The sequence below is a fragment of the Gallinula chloropus genome, assembly GCF_964237585.1.
Source record: "Gallinula chloropus genome assembly, chromosome: 1".
NCBI classification, from domain to species: Eukaryota; Metazoa; Chordata; class Aves; order Gruiformes; family Rallidae; genus Gallinula; species Gallinula chloropus.
This window is the reverse complement of record NC_140085.1, coordinates 18,316,950-18,333,240: the sequence shown is the minus strand read 5'-3', so window position 1 is coordinate 18,333,240 and position 16,291 is coordinate 18,316,950. Positions and strand designations below refer to the sequence as shown.

Below are 16,291 nucleotides of genomic sequence, written 5' to 3'. Positions count from 1 at the left end.
GAGGAAGCACCAGCAGCACAACAGCCGGGATTAATTTTACGGAAAAAAACCCAACCAAACACCACCAGCCTTTTTTTTTTTTTAATTTTTTTTTTTTTTATTTTTTTTGGCGGGGGCTTTACCTGCTCTTTCCATCTTCACTCAGCCCTTTCGCCTGGGGGGAGAGGCCCCTTCGCCCGCCCGCCGCAGCTCCCACCTTCTCCCCGCTTCTCCGCTGCCGCCCTCCCGGAGCCCGAGGGGCAGAAAAAGGGGAACTTGGCCCCCCTCCTCCGCCAGATCCTCCTCGCTCCTTCTCGGCGTTATTGTTGTTCTTCAGCTGACTCGGGGCCCGAGAAGAAGGTGAAGATTTTGGGGTTCGCCCCCCACCGTCTCTGCTCTGAGTGATTGTCTAAAAAAGAATTAAAAATGGCCGAGAATGTGGTGGAGCCGGGCCCGCCTTCAGCCAAGCGGCCTAAACTCTCCTCACCGGCGCTCTCCGTGTCCGCCAGCGACGGCACAGGTCAGTCTCGGGGACCCAAGCCCTCCCCACCCCTCGGTACCGCAATTATTGCCCTTTTCCCCCCCTCTTCTGCCTAAATCTCCTCCTCCCTTTTGCTGCCGTAACTCGTGCCTGCCTTCGTCCTTTCTATCTGTCTGTTTCTACCGTTTTCGCTCCGTTTGAACCCATTGGCGTTAATGGCACGTAAGGGAGGGTGTTGGGATGTTTCTACCCTTTCATTTTTTTGGAAGTGATTGAAAGCAAAGCTGTGCACTTTGTTGTGCTTTTGATCAACTGCAGATAAGACTTAACAGTTTGTCGTTTTCGTGTCTTTCACAATAGTAGTTATTACTGGGATCCTTGCTCAGCATATGCCTTTAACGCGGGTTGCAGGAATACAGTGTTAAAGATGATGCTTTCCTACGCTTTATTGTTGAAATGTGTGTATGTTCGTACGCACGAATGTGTCTTCTTTCATGTTTTATTTTGCGTATACAAGGGGCTCTCTACAATTCGTTCAGAAACAAGATTTCTCTGCTGTTTTTCTTCTCTCCTTACACGCAGTTCGCTTATTTGATTTACTTTTTACTATTCTCCTTGCTCTTCCGGGTAGAAAGATATGTAAAAACTGCTTTTCTGATTCAAATAAGCCATCGACTTAATGAAAAAAAACCCAAACCAAGCAGCGAAAACCAAAATCCAGATCCCGAGCTTGGGGCATAAGGGCTATTGAGACTATTACCCTCTTAGAAATTTCACCTTATTTGCATTAAGAATCAATATGGAGTGTAGTTCGTCTTGTATCTCCCATTTCTTTGCTGCGAGACCAAAATGTCTGAAATTCCCCTGTAAGACTTATGGACTGGAAGGATAAAAAGGGCTTCTCTGCAGGACTGCAAAGGTTTTCGGTGATGCTGTGAAGGTTGGAAATCTTAGGTGGCCCATTCCCTGGCAAATACGAACTGGTTGTACTGGGAGAGAGTAACAAAGGGCTGTTCAGCTTTTTAATGCTTCTTGTGAAGCAGATGAGTATTTGGTGTAATTTTGCTATGAGAGTACTTGGTTACCTGTCCCACAGGAGTTTCTTTGAACTCACTTTAGATCTTTTTAGCCTATGGGATATGGAGGAGGCCTTCTCCTGCCAAAGTCTAGCGAGTGGTGGCGTTTCTGATGCCATCGGTGGTCTTGTTCAGTGCAGTTACAGCTGGCAGGAAAAAGGAAGAGTTAGCTTTTTAAAAGCAACACCTCCTCCCCCCAAAAATAAATCCTTCCTCGCCTAACAGCATCAGAAGGTTGTGGTGACTGGTTTCTGGTTGAGCAGTGGATCTGATTCTAGTTGGAATCATCTTGAAAACCTTTATTTTTGCCTTCTCTATACTTAGTGAGTGATACGTTAGTTTTGAAAAGCTTGTGTGTAGGTTGTAGAGCATGTTATGTGTAGGCAATGTTACATTGTAACTGGAGGACATGTCTATTCCTACTATCAACAGGTCTCTAGTAAGAGTAGATCAGGGTTTGGGAATCTGCTCTTTAGCTACAGCCAGTTGTTGGGATTTTTACTTGGAAACCAGTGCTTCTTTCAGTAATAACCATTTTTACTTTGTCGTGCTGGTGTCTATACTGCTCTGTTGAGAGAGGTAAAATAAAAATGTAGTTTGTGAGAAAAGTCCTGAAACTTGAAAATTTGAAAGGTAAAAGTGTGTTTTGATTCAGGTGAACACATGTGTCTTAAGACATTTTTGATCAAATAAACTAAAATACATTCATAAATGATCCAAACTTTAACAGGTGCAGATTTTCACAGAATATGTAGTTTCTTTTAATTGTTAGCTTACCAAGCAGTTAATAAATTAACTTTTTACAGTTATGGTGAAATACTAGGGCTTATTGGACACTTTCAACAGTGCATGAATGAGAAGTTTTCTCAAAGTGGTTGAGGTTGTCATCACCCAACAGCTATGGCCAGGTGTGTAGTGGCTCAGACATTTGGTATATGCCACGTAAAAAACTGTTACAGGATTCTTACTCTTCTGGATTATTTTTTTTACCATTTATTACCTGCACTTAGGACAATTTCACTTTCTATGTTTTTAAATGTATCGTATCTGTTTCCCTAATTTTAAAAAATCAAACCTCTTAACCCTCCAAACACTCTTACGGGTTATGGTTTTCATTTGCTGCTCAAGCCTGCACTTTTTTGTCCCACTTTTGCTCTTCTGGGAAACTGCTTTGAAGTTTACTTTTTTAATCTATCTGCTCCTTAAATTTGCTTTGAAATAGTGCAAGCAGCTCTCATTAAGTAGATTCTACTTATAGAATCCTGTATTGTCCCTACTCCTTAATTATAGAAAATAAATAACGTGGTGCTTAGGTACTTTTAAAAAACTGTTAAGATTCCCAGCATCATTTGAGAGAGAGGGCAAGAAACTTGTGCTGTTGATGAAACTTTTTCAAGCACAAGAGTATGGCTGATCTTTTCAGTGTTTCTTTTGTTTTAACTTTTGGACTCACTTCTTTTAGCTTGTTAGACACCTAAAAATAATGTCTGACTAGTTAACTTGTTCCCAAACTTGCAGAGGTTAAATGTATTTCAATTGGACACTAAACAAGTCTCATTAACTCATATTTTCACTGCAGACCTGGATGATGCTGATATTCTGGCCTCGGAATGTACTAAACATAACTGTTGGGGGTTTTCTTCTAAAAAGTTAGCAAAGAATATCCTAATACACTTTGTTTACTGGCAGCAGCCAAATATAGCTGTGTTTCCCACTGTTGTTGCAGTGCTGCATCTCCTTCTACCTTAAGTGGTTTGTGTGTTCCCTGCTCAGAATTCGCTTTGCCAGAGAACCTACTGTGTTAGTGTAGTTTTGAGTCACTTTATTAACGCCAGTTCCTTCTTTAGGCAGCAAGAACAAGACAGACTTTATGGGGAGAGTGAAATGCTTGTAGCATTTTTGGTAATAACAATTTCTGAAGTAGTTTAGAAAGGCTCAGTATTGTCCATGTCCTGTAGTATGATGGAATTTCTGAATGATCTGTAAGTGTTGTGTAGTTCTAGAATAGCTTCAGGAGCAGTAGTCTGGGTTCCCCACACTGCCCGAAGTTTTCTACAACTTTTTCTTCTGTGCTCAATTTGTTGCAAAGAGGAATGGTAATTATGCATCGATCTTGCCTAAGATGTTCAGCTTTCTGAAGACTATTACAACCCTACAGCGGGGTCACCTTTTTTTGGTACAGTATCCTTAGGGTGCCATGTGAGTTTGTGACCCTGGATTCTGGCACAGGTCTTCTGTACTAGCACAGTTACATTGATACAAGTACTTTGCCAGTATACCTCTCTTTGCATTATCGGTAGAAACACTGTATGTTGCACCTAGTTTGACAAGAGTTCCCTAAACATTGTGTTAACGAACTGGTGTACTCCAGTCTTTCTTGCCCTCCCACCCCGTGCCCCACAATAACAGGATAATTTGAGTGCATCCTGAAGAAGTTATCGCCATGTGTAAAGTGGAAGATAGATTTTTAACTGGATGCCTTAATCCAGTGACTTCTTTGCCTTTTTAATTGCGAACCCCATATCTTTTCCTGCAGTAATGCAGCTGCACTGCAATTGCCCTGTACAGATTTCTCTGTGGTGTGTTCAGGAAGGGAGGGTTTAATCATTCTTTACAGCACCCCTTTCCCTTAGAAATAACCTGCTTTCTGCGAACTAGGAAAGCTCTTGGGGCTCTGGGTTCAGAACTGCTGTGTTTTGCCAAGGAATAAAAAATGGAGTATGCTCTCTGCTGCAGCGTGGTTGTGTGGTATTGTGTCTTTGGGTTGCTAGATCTGAAAATAGGATCGCAAGTGCTTAGTGTTTCTGGCTTGCTGTAACATTGAAACTTGGTTTTCTACAATTAGTTGGCATGTGTATTGTATGTGATCAGTGTATGTATTTGTGGTAAGTGCCTTAACATCTCTGTTTCCTATATCCAAAAGTTGTGTTTTTGAGTAATAGCACATCTTTAATGCCCCTCTCAGTACCCATCTTTCGTAAAGTTCATATGTTCCTGTTTTTTCAGGAACTGCTTCTGACCTTTAAAGCTTTACTCTCCCTTACATCAAAAATCTAAAACTTGTAACGAAACTTGTTGCCTGGACTACTGCAATTTTGACTGATACTCATCTTTCACTTGTTCCAAATGTGCTTGAAATGAATCATATTAATTGTCTCACTGCATTTTCCAGAGGCATGTGTGTGGTTTTCGAATCTGTTTTCGGACAGCTATGCTTTTTCCCTAGTGTCTGTATATAAAACTTTTAAAATCAAATACTTTTCACAAATCTGTTTTCTAGTGTTTAAGACCAAGTTGTGTAACTTGCAGCCATTGGTTAAATATTTTTATTCCTTGTTGAGAGCCACTTTTTATCCCCCCCCCCCCCCCCCCCAAGTCTTTGCTGTTATGAGAGATGCCTTAAAATATGTTTTGGTGTATGGCATATACTGTAAATTGAGTATTGCTGTAGTGGGTGCTTGTGTGGCAACAATGTGCATCTTTGCTATGTAGCTAAGTAAGTTGTCAAAGTAACAGCATTAGGTGTAAGTTAAAGTCTGCCAGATTTTCTTTGAGAAGTAAGCTTATCATTCATATGGTACTTAGTAACTTTTAAAGGAAAATCTTGCAGACTTTTGAATCTTGTAGACTTCTAAACCACTGTAGCTCTGCTTTTTTTGCCCCTTTATCAAGTGGATATGAGCGTGCCTGATGTAGGTGTGAACTTTTTCTGAACCTTATTAAAGGTATTTTTAAAAAAAAAAAAAAGAAATACCTGCTACAACACAAGGACGTATTGTGATGTAAAACTGAACCTTGAGCACCTACAAAAAACCCCACATTTGAGACTAGAAAACTAGTTTACAGTTGCAAGCTAAAAATACAGGTTCACAAGTTTGCTATTGCAAGGAAAACCTTTGTTGCTGAATTCAGGAATTTAGATCCTAGATCTTTTTTTTTCTAAAAAATCCCAACCTGCAAAGTTTTGCATCTTGTCCCTTGCAGTCTAGAGCAGGATTTGGATTTAGTCTAGAGGATCCCTAGTTCTGGTTGTGGGCTGGCTCTATATTTGCAGAAAACCAAAGTCTGTCTGGAAGGGTCTAGCAGACTCTAGGGTTCAGTGTGTTTTTAGGGATGTGGGTTTCCTGGGGTACTGGGCATAAACACTGAACTTCTGTGTAGGAATTCTGTCTTCCTGAACCTTCACAACTTAGAGAAAGTGTCTTTATTATTAAATTCTGCACCATTTAGTATGTATTTCTTGAATCTCTTCTGTTGGCTGCTTGATTATGTCCAGTGTCACCACAGTGTCTTACTTAGCTGCTTTAGCAGCTAAGCAAGGGCTTGGCCAAAAGTCTTCTAGATTTATTATTTGACAAATGGAGTAATTTTGCTGTGTAGATTTCACTGACAGATAAACAATGCACACCTGTCTCCAAGGATTTGGCTTTTCTGTCTTTACTTAGGCTGTAGCAGCAGGCTGAAGTAAAATACATCTGTCTCTGCATATGGTTGTATGTAGTGGCAAAAAACTTCCATGGTTGCATTCAATTTGTAGAACTTAAAGTTGAGCTTGAACCAGGGGAATTTGCAGAAATCCTCTCACTGAGCAGTAAGCGATGTATCTGGCAACATGATTTTGTTCACTTCCTAAATAGCAGCAAGTTTCCTTAAAATGGATTGGCAATTGAGTGAATTTAAAGTTTTTAAGAAAACTCAACATGCTATATGTATTCTTCTAGCATGCATTTCTTCCAAAGCGTTTTGGAGAAAACTAGGAGGAGGAGGAGTGTGGGATTCTGATGAACTCCAATCAGGGTGGCTTGTGGCTTAGCTGATACCAGGTGTGTTTATAGGAAAACAGCAAATTGATAAAGTTGTGGTCCAAACTATGATTTCCACAAAAAAAAAGTGCAAGTTAAGTATAAGACTTTCAAGACCAGTGTAGGCTATTTCCTATTACTTGTGGTTGTGAGATGGGACAGAGACACGATTTTGTTTCCCATCTGATGGTACAAAACACCTCTGAACTGCACCTTCTCTTGCATCTCCATAGCAGGTGTAAGTAGAGATTCAAACTGTATCTGTTTGCTTCCAGAATCACAGTTCAACATTTCTTGCTCTGTAGAACTTAGAAATACAAGTGAATAGATAATCTTTCTTATAACACATTCCTACTGTATTAAAGAACTAAGCTATTAAAATTCTAATAAAAAATAAAGTTCTGACTAAATGATGGTGTATGGCTTGCCCAGTACAAATTCTGCTTAAGCTAAACTGCCTTTTCTGTATTCCTGAACATAATTTCAGGAGCTCCGGGGAATTACTGGCTCAGGATAAAGACGCTGCTGACTTCTGTTTTTTGTTTACTTTATTTGTGTATATATGTATTTAAAAAAAATCAGCATTGCTTTTTGGTTTTACTCAGGTGTAACTTTGAATGAACTCAGGTCAGTAATATTCAGAAAACTGAGTTGACTTTCTGGTAATTGTACATGCAGATTGCATCATTTCAAAGTCCTTGTTAGCTTGACAAGGAAGGAAACCTTAGTCTTTTCTTGAAACTGATTTGCAGTTGCTTATGAGGTGAAATTGATTCAGTGTGTTTGTGCATATAGGGGTGTTCTCTTCTTATTTATATGTACCCATTTTTTGCCCATCAGTATAGCAGACCAGCAGGACATCTCTAAATTTCCAGAGTTGTGTGTGTGGTGGTGTGTGGTGATCAGACTCCAAACTGAAATGCCATTCTTACTATTTAATGATACCACAGACCAATAGTAAGATGGTCTTATGGGAATTTCATTGGCATACACAGCGTAGTCTTGGGAATAAGAACACTAATTGAGACAAAGGTAGCCCAGGGAAATTTATGCAGAGTATAACATGTTCACAAGGAAACTATTAACTGTGTGACTTTAATATTTTGGTATGAAACTGGCAAAACTTCATCATATTTGGGTCATCAGTGATGGCAAGAAAGGTACCTTTGCATTGTATTAGGTAACAGTGTGAAGAGGCACTGAAATTCCTCCTTAAGTAATGTTAAAACATTAAACATACTGGGTCTTGATCCCTGCACCCAGTTTTTTCCATGTGGTGGCACTACTTCTGCTTCCCTAGAACAACTACAATTTCATTTTCCAGAATCATAACCATTGAATTTTCACTGTGGTTTTCAGTGGTAAACACCTGCTGTCATCTGTATCTCTAAATACTGTCTTTGAAAGAGCTTTGAATATAATGATGAAGATGAAAACAATTTGTTATAAATAGCTTTTCTTGCAGAACTGCACATTATTGAGACTTTGCAAAATTGAGAGTGTTCTCCTTAAGCAAGAGTTGATGTGTTTGACATGAGTGTTTGAATAAGAATTAGGATAGCTTAAAAAGGAGAGCCAGGTCCTAATTTTAGGACTTTGATAGATGTGAAATAATAAGTTGTTTCTTCTTTAGAATGATTTTATTTATTTATTTATTTATTTACACTTACAAAATACTCAAGCTTATACCTGGTTATTACAACCAATAATGAAATAATGTGTACTATTCTAGGTGGGGAATTGTACTTTGACCAACAGATGCTTGGTTGTTTTTAAAAGAAGTAATCTGTGCCTGGAGTCATGCGCTACCGTGTTACGCTACCGTGCTTTGTGCCTTTGTGGTTGCTGTGTTCCAGGGCTTTTGAGTGTTCCTTTCAGATGTGTTTTCTGCCTGTGGTGTTTGGGGGTCTGTCTTCAAATTGTCAAGTTTCTTGGTGAACAAATTCTGATCTTTTCTGGATTAGTAGGGAAGGAAGGAAGGAGGCAGTACTTCCCCAGTTTCTTGTAGGGAACAGAATTAATATAAAAATCTAATGCTGAAGGTTTTGATACCCAAATAGGGTAATACAGCAACCAAGCATTCTTATTGTGTTGCTTAAGTGGTAGCAAATACCTGCATCATATTTGCACTTTAGGAGTGCGTGATGATTAGGGTTATATAGGAACTGTCCTAGGACTTTGGAAGCACTAGATGAAGTGGTGAATCTAGACCCTAATATTTTGGGCTGATGTTGAATTTTTGCCCCTTTCTTTGTGTCAAATTAGTAAATTAATTGAAATTAACTCTACATTTTAAGTTAGGAAAAATGGTTTGGCAAAGTTTGTGTTACAGTTGGGTAATTATGGATTCGTAGAGGATCTGCATGAAAAGTCATCTCCTTAATGGGTTTTAATGGTAAGAATAAATCTGATTTTCAAAATGCTGCATAGCAAAGTTCACTCACACCCATCTGGTATGAATCTTGGAGTTTTTGCTCGTTTCTTAGATTGAGGGAAGGTGGTGGTATGTGCTGGGTTTGGTTTTTTCCTTCCTCCTTGATAAAACCATGTGAAAATGTCTAATTTAAATTTCTGCCACTGCAGAGGCCTTGGGAGTTGATGACTCTATTAGCACTTTGTTTCATGTTTGTGCTTTACCTTTGCTTCTGCGTTTTCATGGATACATCAGAATTGTCTTGTGACAATATGTCTCCTTATCTTGTTCTTACTTTTTTATTTTTTGTGGTTTGAGTTCTGGCTTTTTTTAAGGGCGCTTCAGACAGTACATTTTAGGGCCTGTAATGCTGGTGCTTGACTGTGAGCTTGAATGGCTGGTTTCTCTGGAATATTGGTTGTATCCTCTGGGCACTCTTACATCTAGGCCCTGTTCAATTCCTGGATAGCTTTCATGTTGCCATACAGGGAAGATACTGACCTCAGCAGCTTATTGTTGTTGTTTGTGTGACAGCACAGCTAAGGTATCATGTTCTCTGTGTAGTCCAGCATCATCCGTTGCTCCCGTTAACCGTCTCATGTGTTGTATTCAGTGTCCTGTATTAAGTAAGCCTTGTCCACTTGTTTCATTGTGAACCTAATGACTGTGCTATGATCTGATCCACTGATGGATTTCTGGATCCCAGAAACATTTGTACAAAAAAGTGGCTGTTCAGTAGCTTTCTAATTTGATATGTCTGTGTTCGGTATGTAATATAATAAATGGGATGCAGGGACAGGAACTGTAAAGTTTCGTGCCTGTCAGAGAGGTTAGCAGTGGAGTAAGTTGTTGTCTTACATGTCAGGGACACAGGGTTCTTCAGGTGTCATTGATCACACATGATGCTGTTTGGTAGACCAGCTCTGTGACTGAATGCTTGAACATCTAGTGTCTGAGGGTGCATTACACATGAGAGTAAAGCAGTCTTACTTTTTTGTGTAGCGTGTGGGCAAGTTCTTAGGAAGCTAACAGCCTCTCTTCTGGACTCAGATATCTTCACAAGGGTAGAAATGCCTATTTTATTCTGAAAGGTGAATAGAGAGCTGTTGTCCTAATACAAAAATGAGAAGATGACTGCATTGTGACTGAGGCTAGAAGCACGCAAAAGAAACCAGTATGTGCCACTCGAACCACTGTGTCAATTTCTTTGTCAAATAGCTAGTATGGATATATCTTCCTCATGTCCTAGGCATTGACAGGAATCTCTACCTTGACTTGCATGCTTTGAAGAGCTGCTCTATCTGCCAGCCACTCTTACAGGAAAACTAACTTGAATACTTTATAACTTGTTTGAAAGCTCTTTATTTGATAAGGCACTAGTGTCTTACTGATAGGAAATTTTTTATTGCACGGTCCAAATCTTTACTAGTTTCAAGTCCATTTTGGTGCCAGGTGGGTTTCTAGCCCATGCCAGCAGTTTCTTTGCATCTTGCAAATCAGGCACTGTCAAAGGCAGACTTCTAAGAAGCTAGCTTTTCCTAGGGTCCAAAGCTAAGAACATAATCCATAGTTTGCTAACACCAGTTAACATACTGATTTTTTTGAAGCTGCTTTCTCACAATTTAGTGTGCAGTTCATACTAATCCAGTCTAACTGGACTGCCATTGAAAGAAGTAGACCTGCTCCATCTATCGTCTTTTCTAACCCACTTTCTCACCACAGATCTAATGTACCCAGGGCAAGTCAGGCAAGTTTCTTGACTTTACAGCAACAGACTGAAGTGTTCAGTAGTGGTACAGCTCCTAAAAGAAATTCTTAAATGCCTTTGCATGTCGAGACTACCTCAGGTTAAGACTTCCTGATTGCCTACTTAAATGTTTTGTGGAGGTACATCTCCTTCCTTTGAATCCTAGGGGGCAGTGGCAATCAATTCTTCACGTTCCCGTTACTTATAGGAAGAAATGCAGTCATAATACCATAAATAACATAATGTGGAATCACTCTGAGATCGAGATTCAGCTCTGCCACTTCTGCCTGTATGTTATTAGATGTTTTTGAGCTCTTACTCCAGATACTGTCTGTTTTCTTACATCCAAGTTTTTTTGTGTCTGATTATACCCCAAGATCCCTAGGGACTATGAATCAGGTAGGCAAACCTTTGCAGGACTAATTGCCTCCTTTGCCTTCCCACAAGCTTTATTTTGTTAGCAAGAAACTTTGATGTGTGTCCTTAATGAAAGAGATGACAAGGCTAGCAGTGGACTCAGTGTATTGGAATCAATCAGTTGTCTGGATATTTTATCACTGTTGCCTCAAGCTATACCCTCTGGTCTTTATTTGCTGCTGTTTTCATGTAGGCTATGAGCTGGCCCGGCCTTGTCAGTTTTTGGATTGGTCATAGGTAGACTTCTTTACAGTGAGCTTTAGGATACATGTTATATGTAAGAGGCTGTGAAATGGGTTGCAGCTGTTGCTAGATACACGCAAAATCTTATTCATCTTTACGGTTTCTTGAGACTGTGTTTTGGTCCTCTATCTGAAAACAGTGTTGACCAGACAACTGAAAGTTGGTTTTTTCTCTAGTTTTGTTATTTACCTACTGGCTGAAGAAGACTTTGAAGTTTTGGTTTTGGAAAAGATTTAGAAAACCAGCCAACTCTCACCAGAATATTGCGTTGTTGGTATTTATTACTTACGGTTTTTGGCTTGTAGCTGATAGTATTCTTTTATGAGGAAACCTCTGTGGTGTATTCTCTAGGATTAAAAATCCTAATAAGTTAGGTTTATATGGAAAGAACCATTTACATGTAATGAACTAATCCAATTGGGATTATCTCACAACCATTCCATTTTGGGTTTGTTTGGGTTTTTTAATGTGGCTCTTGATTTGATGTGTTTTGTTATATTAATAAAAATAATTAAAACAACACTTTGAGTGTTTATGACATTTTTCTTCGTGTCCATGGGCAGCACAGAATGACCAAAGTGGCTCATTTTATACACATGAGCAAGTCTTTGTCTCTCAAAACAAGAATTGCACTGCCTCATGGCAGTATTAATCTGAAATCACCTAAATGTGTCTTTCTGAGCAAACATTCTGTGGTGGTTTGAAAAATTAATGACTTCATATTTACACATATACTGGTTGCTTTGCAGGTAGTTTTGTGAAAGACTTAATAATGTTGGTCTGATTGCCAGAAACGTGAAGTGGGACTTTTGTTTTGGGACTCGCCCTGTTCTGGAAGCTGTGTCTGTTCAAGAGCAGAAGCTCTTCCCCAGCAACAATCAGTCACAAAACTGGCCTTTGACCTGTGTGCTTTGCCTGAACAGCTGTTTCCCAGTTCGCAGATGGGAGATTGCTGTGTGCTGCCATTATGGATATGTTGTAGGTACAGGGCTTGTGCTGGCTCGTGTTCTTTCCAGACACTTTCATTTTCAGTTTTGTATGTTCATCATTAAGATTATTTTTTTTTCTGAACAACAGATTAACTTGTGAATTGCTGATTGGTTTTTTTGGGGGGTTTGTGGGTTTATTTTACTCCTTCCTAACTCATGTGCTCTTCAACATGTTTGATTAGGTAGTGTGTTTTCTGGATATAGCGCTTTTAACATTTGTTATCAGACATCCTAGAAGGCATCTTAAGATGCCTGGTGAAGCTTTTTTTTAAACTATAATTTTTTAAAACTATCATGTGATCTCTGCTCTAATTAAAGGGACTTTTCCACTGTAATTCTTCCCGCTTTCACCATGTTCAATAGTATTCTTAAGGTAACCACTGAGCATTGGCTTTGTGGTTGGCTTCAAGGCGGGGGGATATGTGGAATGTTTTTTGAGATAAGTCTAGCACACAGCTCTAAATTGTTCATTATAAGTGGAGGAGAACTTGGACAAAGCTTTATGAATCTGATTCTTCCTTCACTTATGAATTTTCAAAGATACCAACCATGCTGAAGAATACCAGTCATGCAAATGAAAGATCAGCATAAAGTATGAGGTCTGTGTGCATGAAGAATGGGCTGACTCGTTTAGTGTTTAAAACATAGATCTTTAACGGAAATTTTCATTCTATTTCTGGTGCTTTGCAGTAATGAAGAATATAGAGAGTTTTAAAATCTCTGTTGTGGTGTATGTGCATTCTTGCCAACTTCATACTGTATTTTCATGATTCTTAAGTCATGATGTTATCTGTGATAACAGTTGTGAAGTTGTAGAAACTGTTAGTACTGGAGTTTGGCAGTTTGAGTATGGTCTGGTGTGAAACGTTGAACAGATTTCTAATGCTGATGAGTTTTTCTGACTTACAGGCTGGTTAACTGTAGTCTTTCCATTAATATTTGGACCAAGTCATCTTGTCAGTCTCTCTAGAATTCAGTGTAACTGACATTTCCCTGTTAATGGGGTTGCTGAGATGAGTAGTATTTTAGGTTATTGTCTATATCTGAAGTTTTTGAAAACGCAGTGCAGTACCTCCTAGAGAGCATCCATGAAATGACCTTTCTGGTAGAAGTGGTGCTGAAATGTCCCCAAAAAAATCAACCACCCAACCCTCTTTTACTGGGTGTGCTCAGATTCCAAATACTAAATTTACAGCCTAGTTATGCATATTACATGGTGGACCAGCTTTTAGCCATAAGCTTTCTAGTTTTTTGGGTTTGTTTGGGTTTTTTAAACTCATGTAGATTAAATATTACAGATCAAGGTGCACACTGCTTCTGCAGACATTAGAATTTCTTGTTTTCTTGAGAAAATTGTTTCTGGATGTTGTGTTACGTTTTTCTATCCATATACCCAAATAGCAATTGTTGTATGCTTGGTTATCTTGGGGATTGATTTGCATGGGCTCTCTAGATGTGTATTTGATTTTTCATTCCAGTGTGTTTTCACAACTTCGTGGCCAGGAAGGTTACTTGGTTTTCTGACAGTCCATTGTGGGAAGATACTGGCGTTCCAGTGAAGCTCAATGGAGTTTTGTAATTCTGTGCTAAGAATGGTTGGATATGGAATATTAAAATCCCAAAACCCAACCCACTACCACCAAATCTCTATTACTTTTTAAATAGATAAATAGTAAACTTGTTCTATTAGTAGTTTAGTGAAGTCTGTTCCACAGGTGACAATCCAGTGAAAGTTTAAAGACAGTGCTTTCCTATTGACCTTTTAATTATTTGTAATAATTGTTGTCTAATTTCATTGGCTAACTCTGTAGGATTTTTAATAGGGTTTTTTCCTCTCCTTCCTCATCAAATTTCTCCAATTGAGAGATGAAAGCCTGAGATACCCACTGATCTTGCAACACTGTTATAGGACAGTAAAGTTAAATGGTGGTCTTTAGTTAAGACTCTTATCCTGATAGGTTTTGGTAATGACTGATTTGGGAATTTTACTGCAATGTAGAAGATGAAGTGTTGTCAAAATTAGAAATGCACGAGATTTTTTTTTCTTCAAGACACTACTGATTGTTCTGACCTCGTATATAACATTTGTTTTTCAGATTTTGGATCACTATTCGATCTGGAACATGACTTGCCAGATGAACTGATCAGCTCCACAGAACTGGGACTCACCAATGGTGGTGACATTAATCAGCTGCAGACCAGCCTTGGCCTGGCACAAGATGCTGCCTCTAAACACAAGCAGCTGTCTGAACTTCTACGGGCTGGTAGCTCCCCAAATCTCAATATGGGGGTTGGTGCCCCTGGCCAAGGCATGGCTGGTCAAACCCAACAAAATAGTCCTGGAATGGGAATGTTAAACAGCATGGTGAAGAGCCCCATGACACAAGCTGGGTTGACTTCTCCCAACATGGCGATGGGTGCAAGTGGACCAAACCAGGGTCCTTCAGCCCAGTCCACAGCAGGAATGATGCCAACAGTAAACAGTCCAGTTAACCAGCCTGGCATGGGAATGAACACAGGGATGAATGCTGGCATGAATCCTGGCATGTTGGCAGCAGGAAATGGACAAGGGATGATGCAGGGGCAAGTCATGAACGGTTCAATTGGAGCAGGAAGAGGGCGACCTAATATGCCATATCCAAACCCAGGAATGGGTAGTGCTGGTAACTTGTTGGCCGAGACCCTGCAACAAGGCTCTCCACAGATGGGAGGACAGGCAGGACTGAGAGGGCCACAGCCTGGAGCCATGAACAAGGTAAGACAAGATCAACTTGACTTTATTACCTTCCTTCTTGTTGCTGACTTTGTTTTGTTTATTCCTCTGCAGTGTGGGCTCTATAGAACAGGATTTTTTTTTTCTTTTAAGAGTCCTGGATCATGTAGTAAATAGTTTATACACTGCTAAAGTGGAATTTGTGGCAGCCATGGGAAATAAAAATTGAGTCTTGTGCAACACACAAGACTGTTGCTAGATTAAAAAGCCTGTTGTAGAAGTCCTGTGGCACTATCAACAGTGCTGAAAAGTAACTTGATTGTATTTTATTCTATTTTATACTTTGTTCACAAATGTGTTTACACATCTAATGTGATGGTGGTATTGAGTGTGATTTGGAATCCATCAGGACCTTTTAGATGTTGGGTCCATTTTCCTGTGTATTTGATGAGAGAATTTGTTGTGGGAGATGAGTTTGTGTTTATGCTGTAGCAGATGCTGAGGCACATGCAGGTTTGAGTGGACAATACGCTGAATGTGCTTAGACATACATTGACCTTGTTAAGAAAGAGGTGTTAGAGCTAATGGTGGAGAATGAATGCTTGCATAAACACCTGCAGATAAATGTTGGTTTCTTAAGAAATTTAATCCAGCTTGGTTCTATTTTTAAAGTTTATGCAGGGTTTGTGTACAGGAGAGTATACCAGAAAGCTGAAATAAAAATGCTAATTATACTGGAAAGGGAAATAGATGTGCTTTTGTAATTTAGGAAACTGGAAGTTGTTGTGAGTCACTGAAAAAATGGGAGAAGACCTAGTGATTTAAGTGACAAGGAGATGTATAAATTTAATTTTTGTCATGCAGAGTTAGCTTTTTTGGAGTAGGGAGCCACGTGAGTATTTTTAAGTTTTTAGTGTGTTGATCAAAAGCCTATAAAATACTTAAATGTTTCAGTTCACTTTAGGTGGGTATGTTGTGTTTCTTGGCTAATGAAGGGAAAGTTTATTTTTTTTTCTCCCAAGGTGTTTTGCAGTACCTGAACACATCTATCTTGGAATGCCTAAAGTCAATCCACTTGGAAGGCTTGGAATTATAAATGTAGTTTTTTTTCTTAAATGAATTTTAAACAAATAAAAATTGTGAATTAATAGCTTTGCTGTGCCTTAATGTATTCAGTAAAATGAGTTTAGTGTCTCGTGAATGCTGTTAATTATGAAGTTCTTTGATCTTAGCTGTTTGCTTAAGCTCAGTGTGCTGCTAACAGTGATTCTGAGACAGATAGATGAGAGGTGTGTGTATTAATGAGTTGATTTTGCGGTCACTTCAGATGTTTTTGCCTGATGGGGAAAGTTGTTGCAAAGCTTGATTGCTACAGTTGAAAATTTGTATGCAATTTGCAGCGGGGAAAAAAAGTAACTACTTAGAAGTATT

At 39.3% G+C, this 16,291-nt stretch overlaps 1 protein-coding gene across 2 annotated transcripts in view; it reads left to right on the top strand.

Annotated features, from left to right (window-relative positions):
* The first annotated feature begins 347 nt into the window (after nt 1-347).
* The window catches only part of EP300 (EP300 lysine acetyltransferase), a 64,211-nt gene continuing 48,267 nt past the window's right edge, over nt 348-16,291 (top strand). For both annotated transcript variants that reach the window (XM_084270347.1, XM_084270346.1), the window contains exons 1-2: nt 348-499; nt 14,244-14,902. In XM_084270347.1, the coding sequence (XP_084126473.1) occupies nt 406-499; nt 14,244-14,902 (753 nt within the window). In that variant the 5' untranslated portion in view covers nt 348-405. The remainder of the gene's footprint in view (nt 500-14,243; nt 14,903-16,291) is intronic.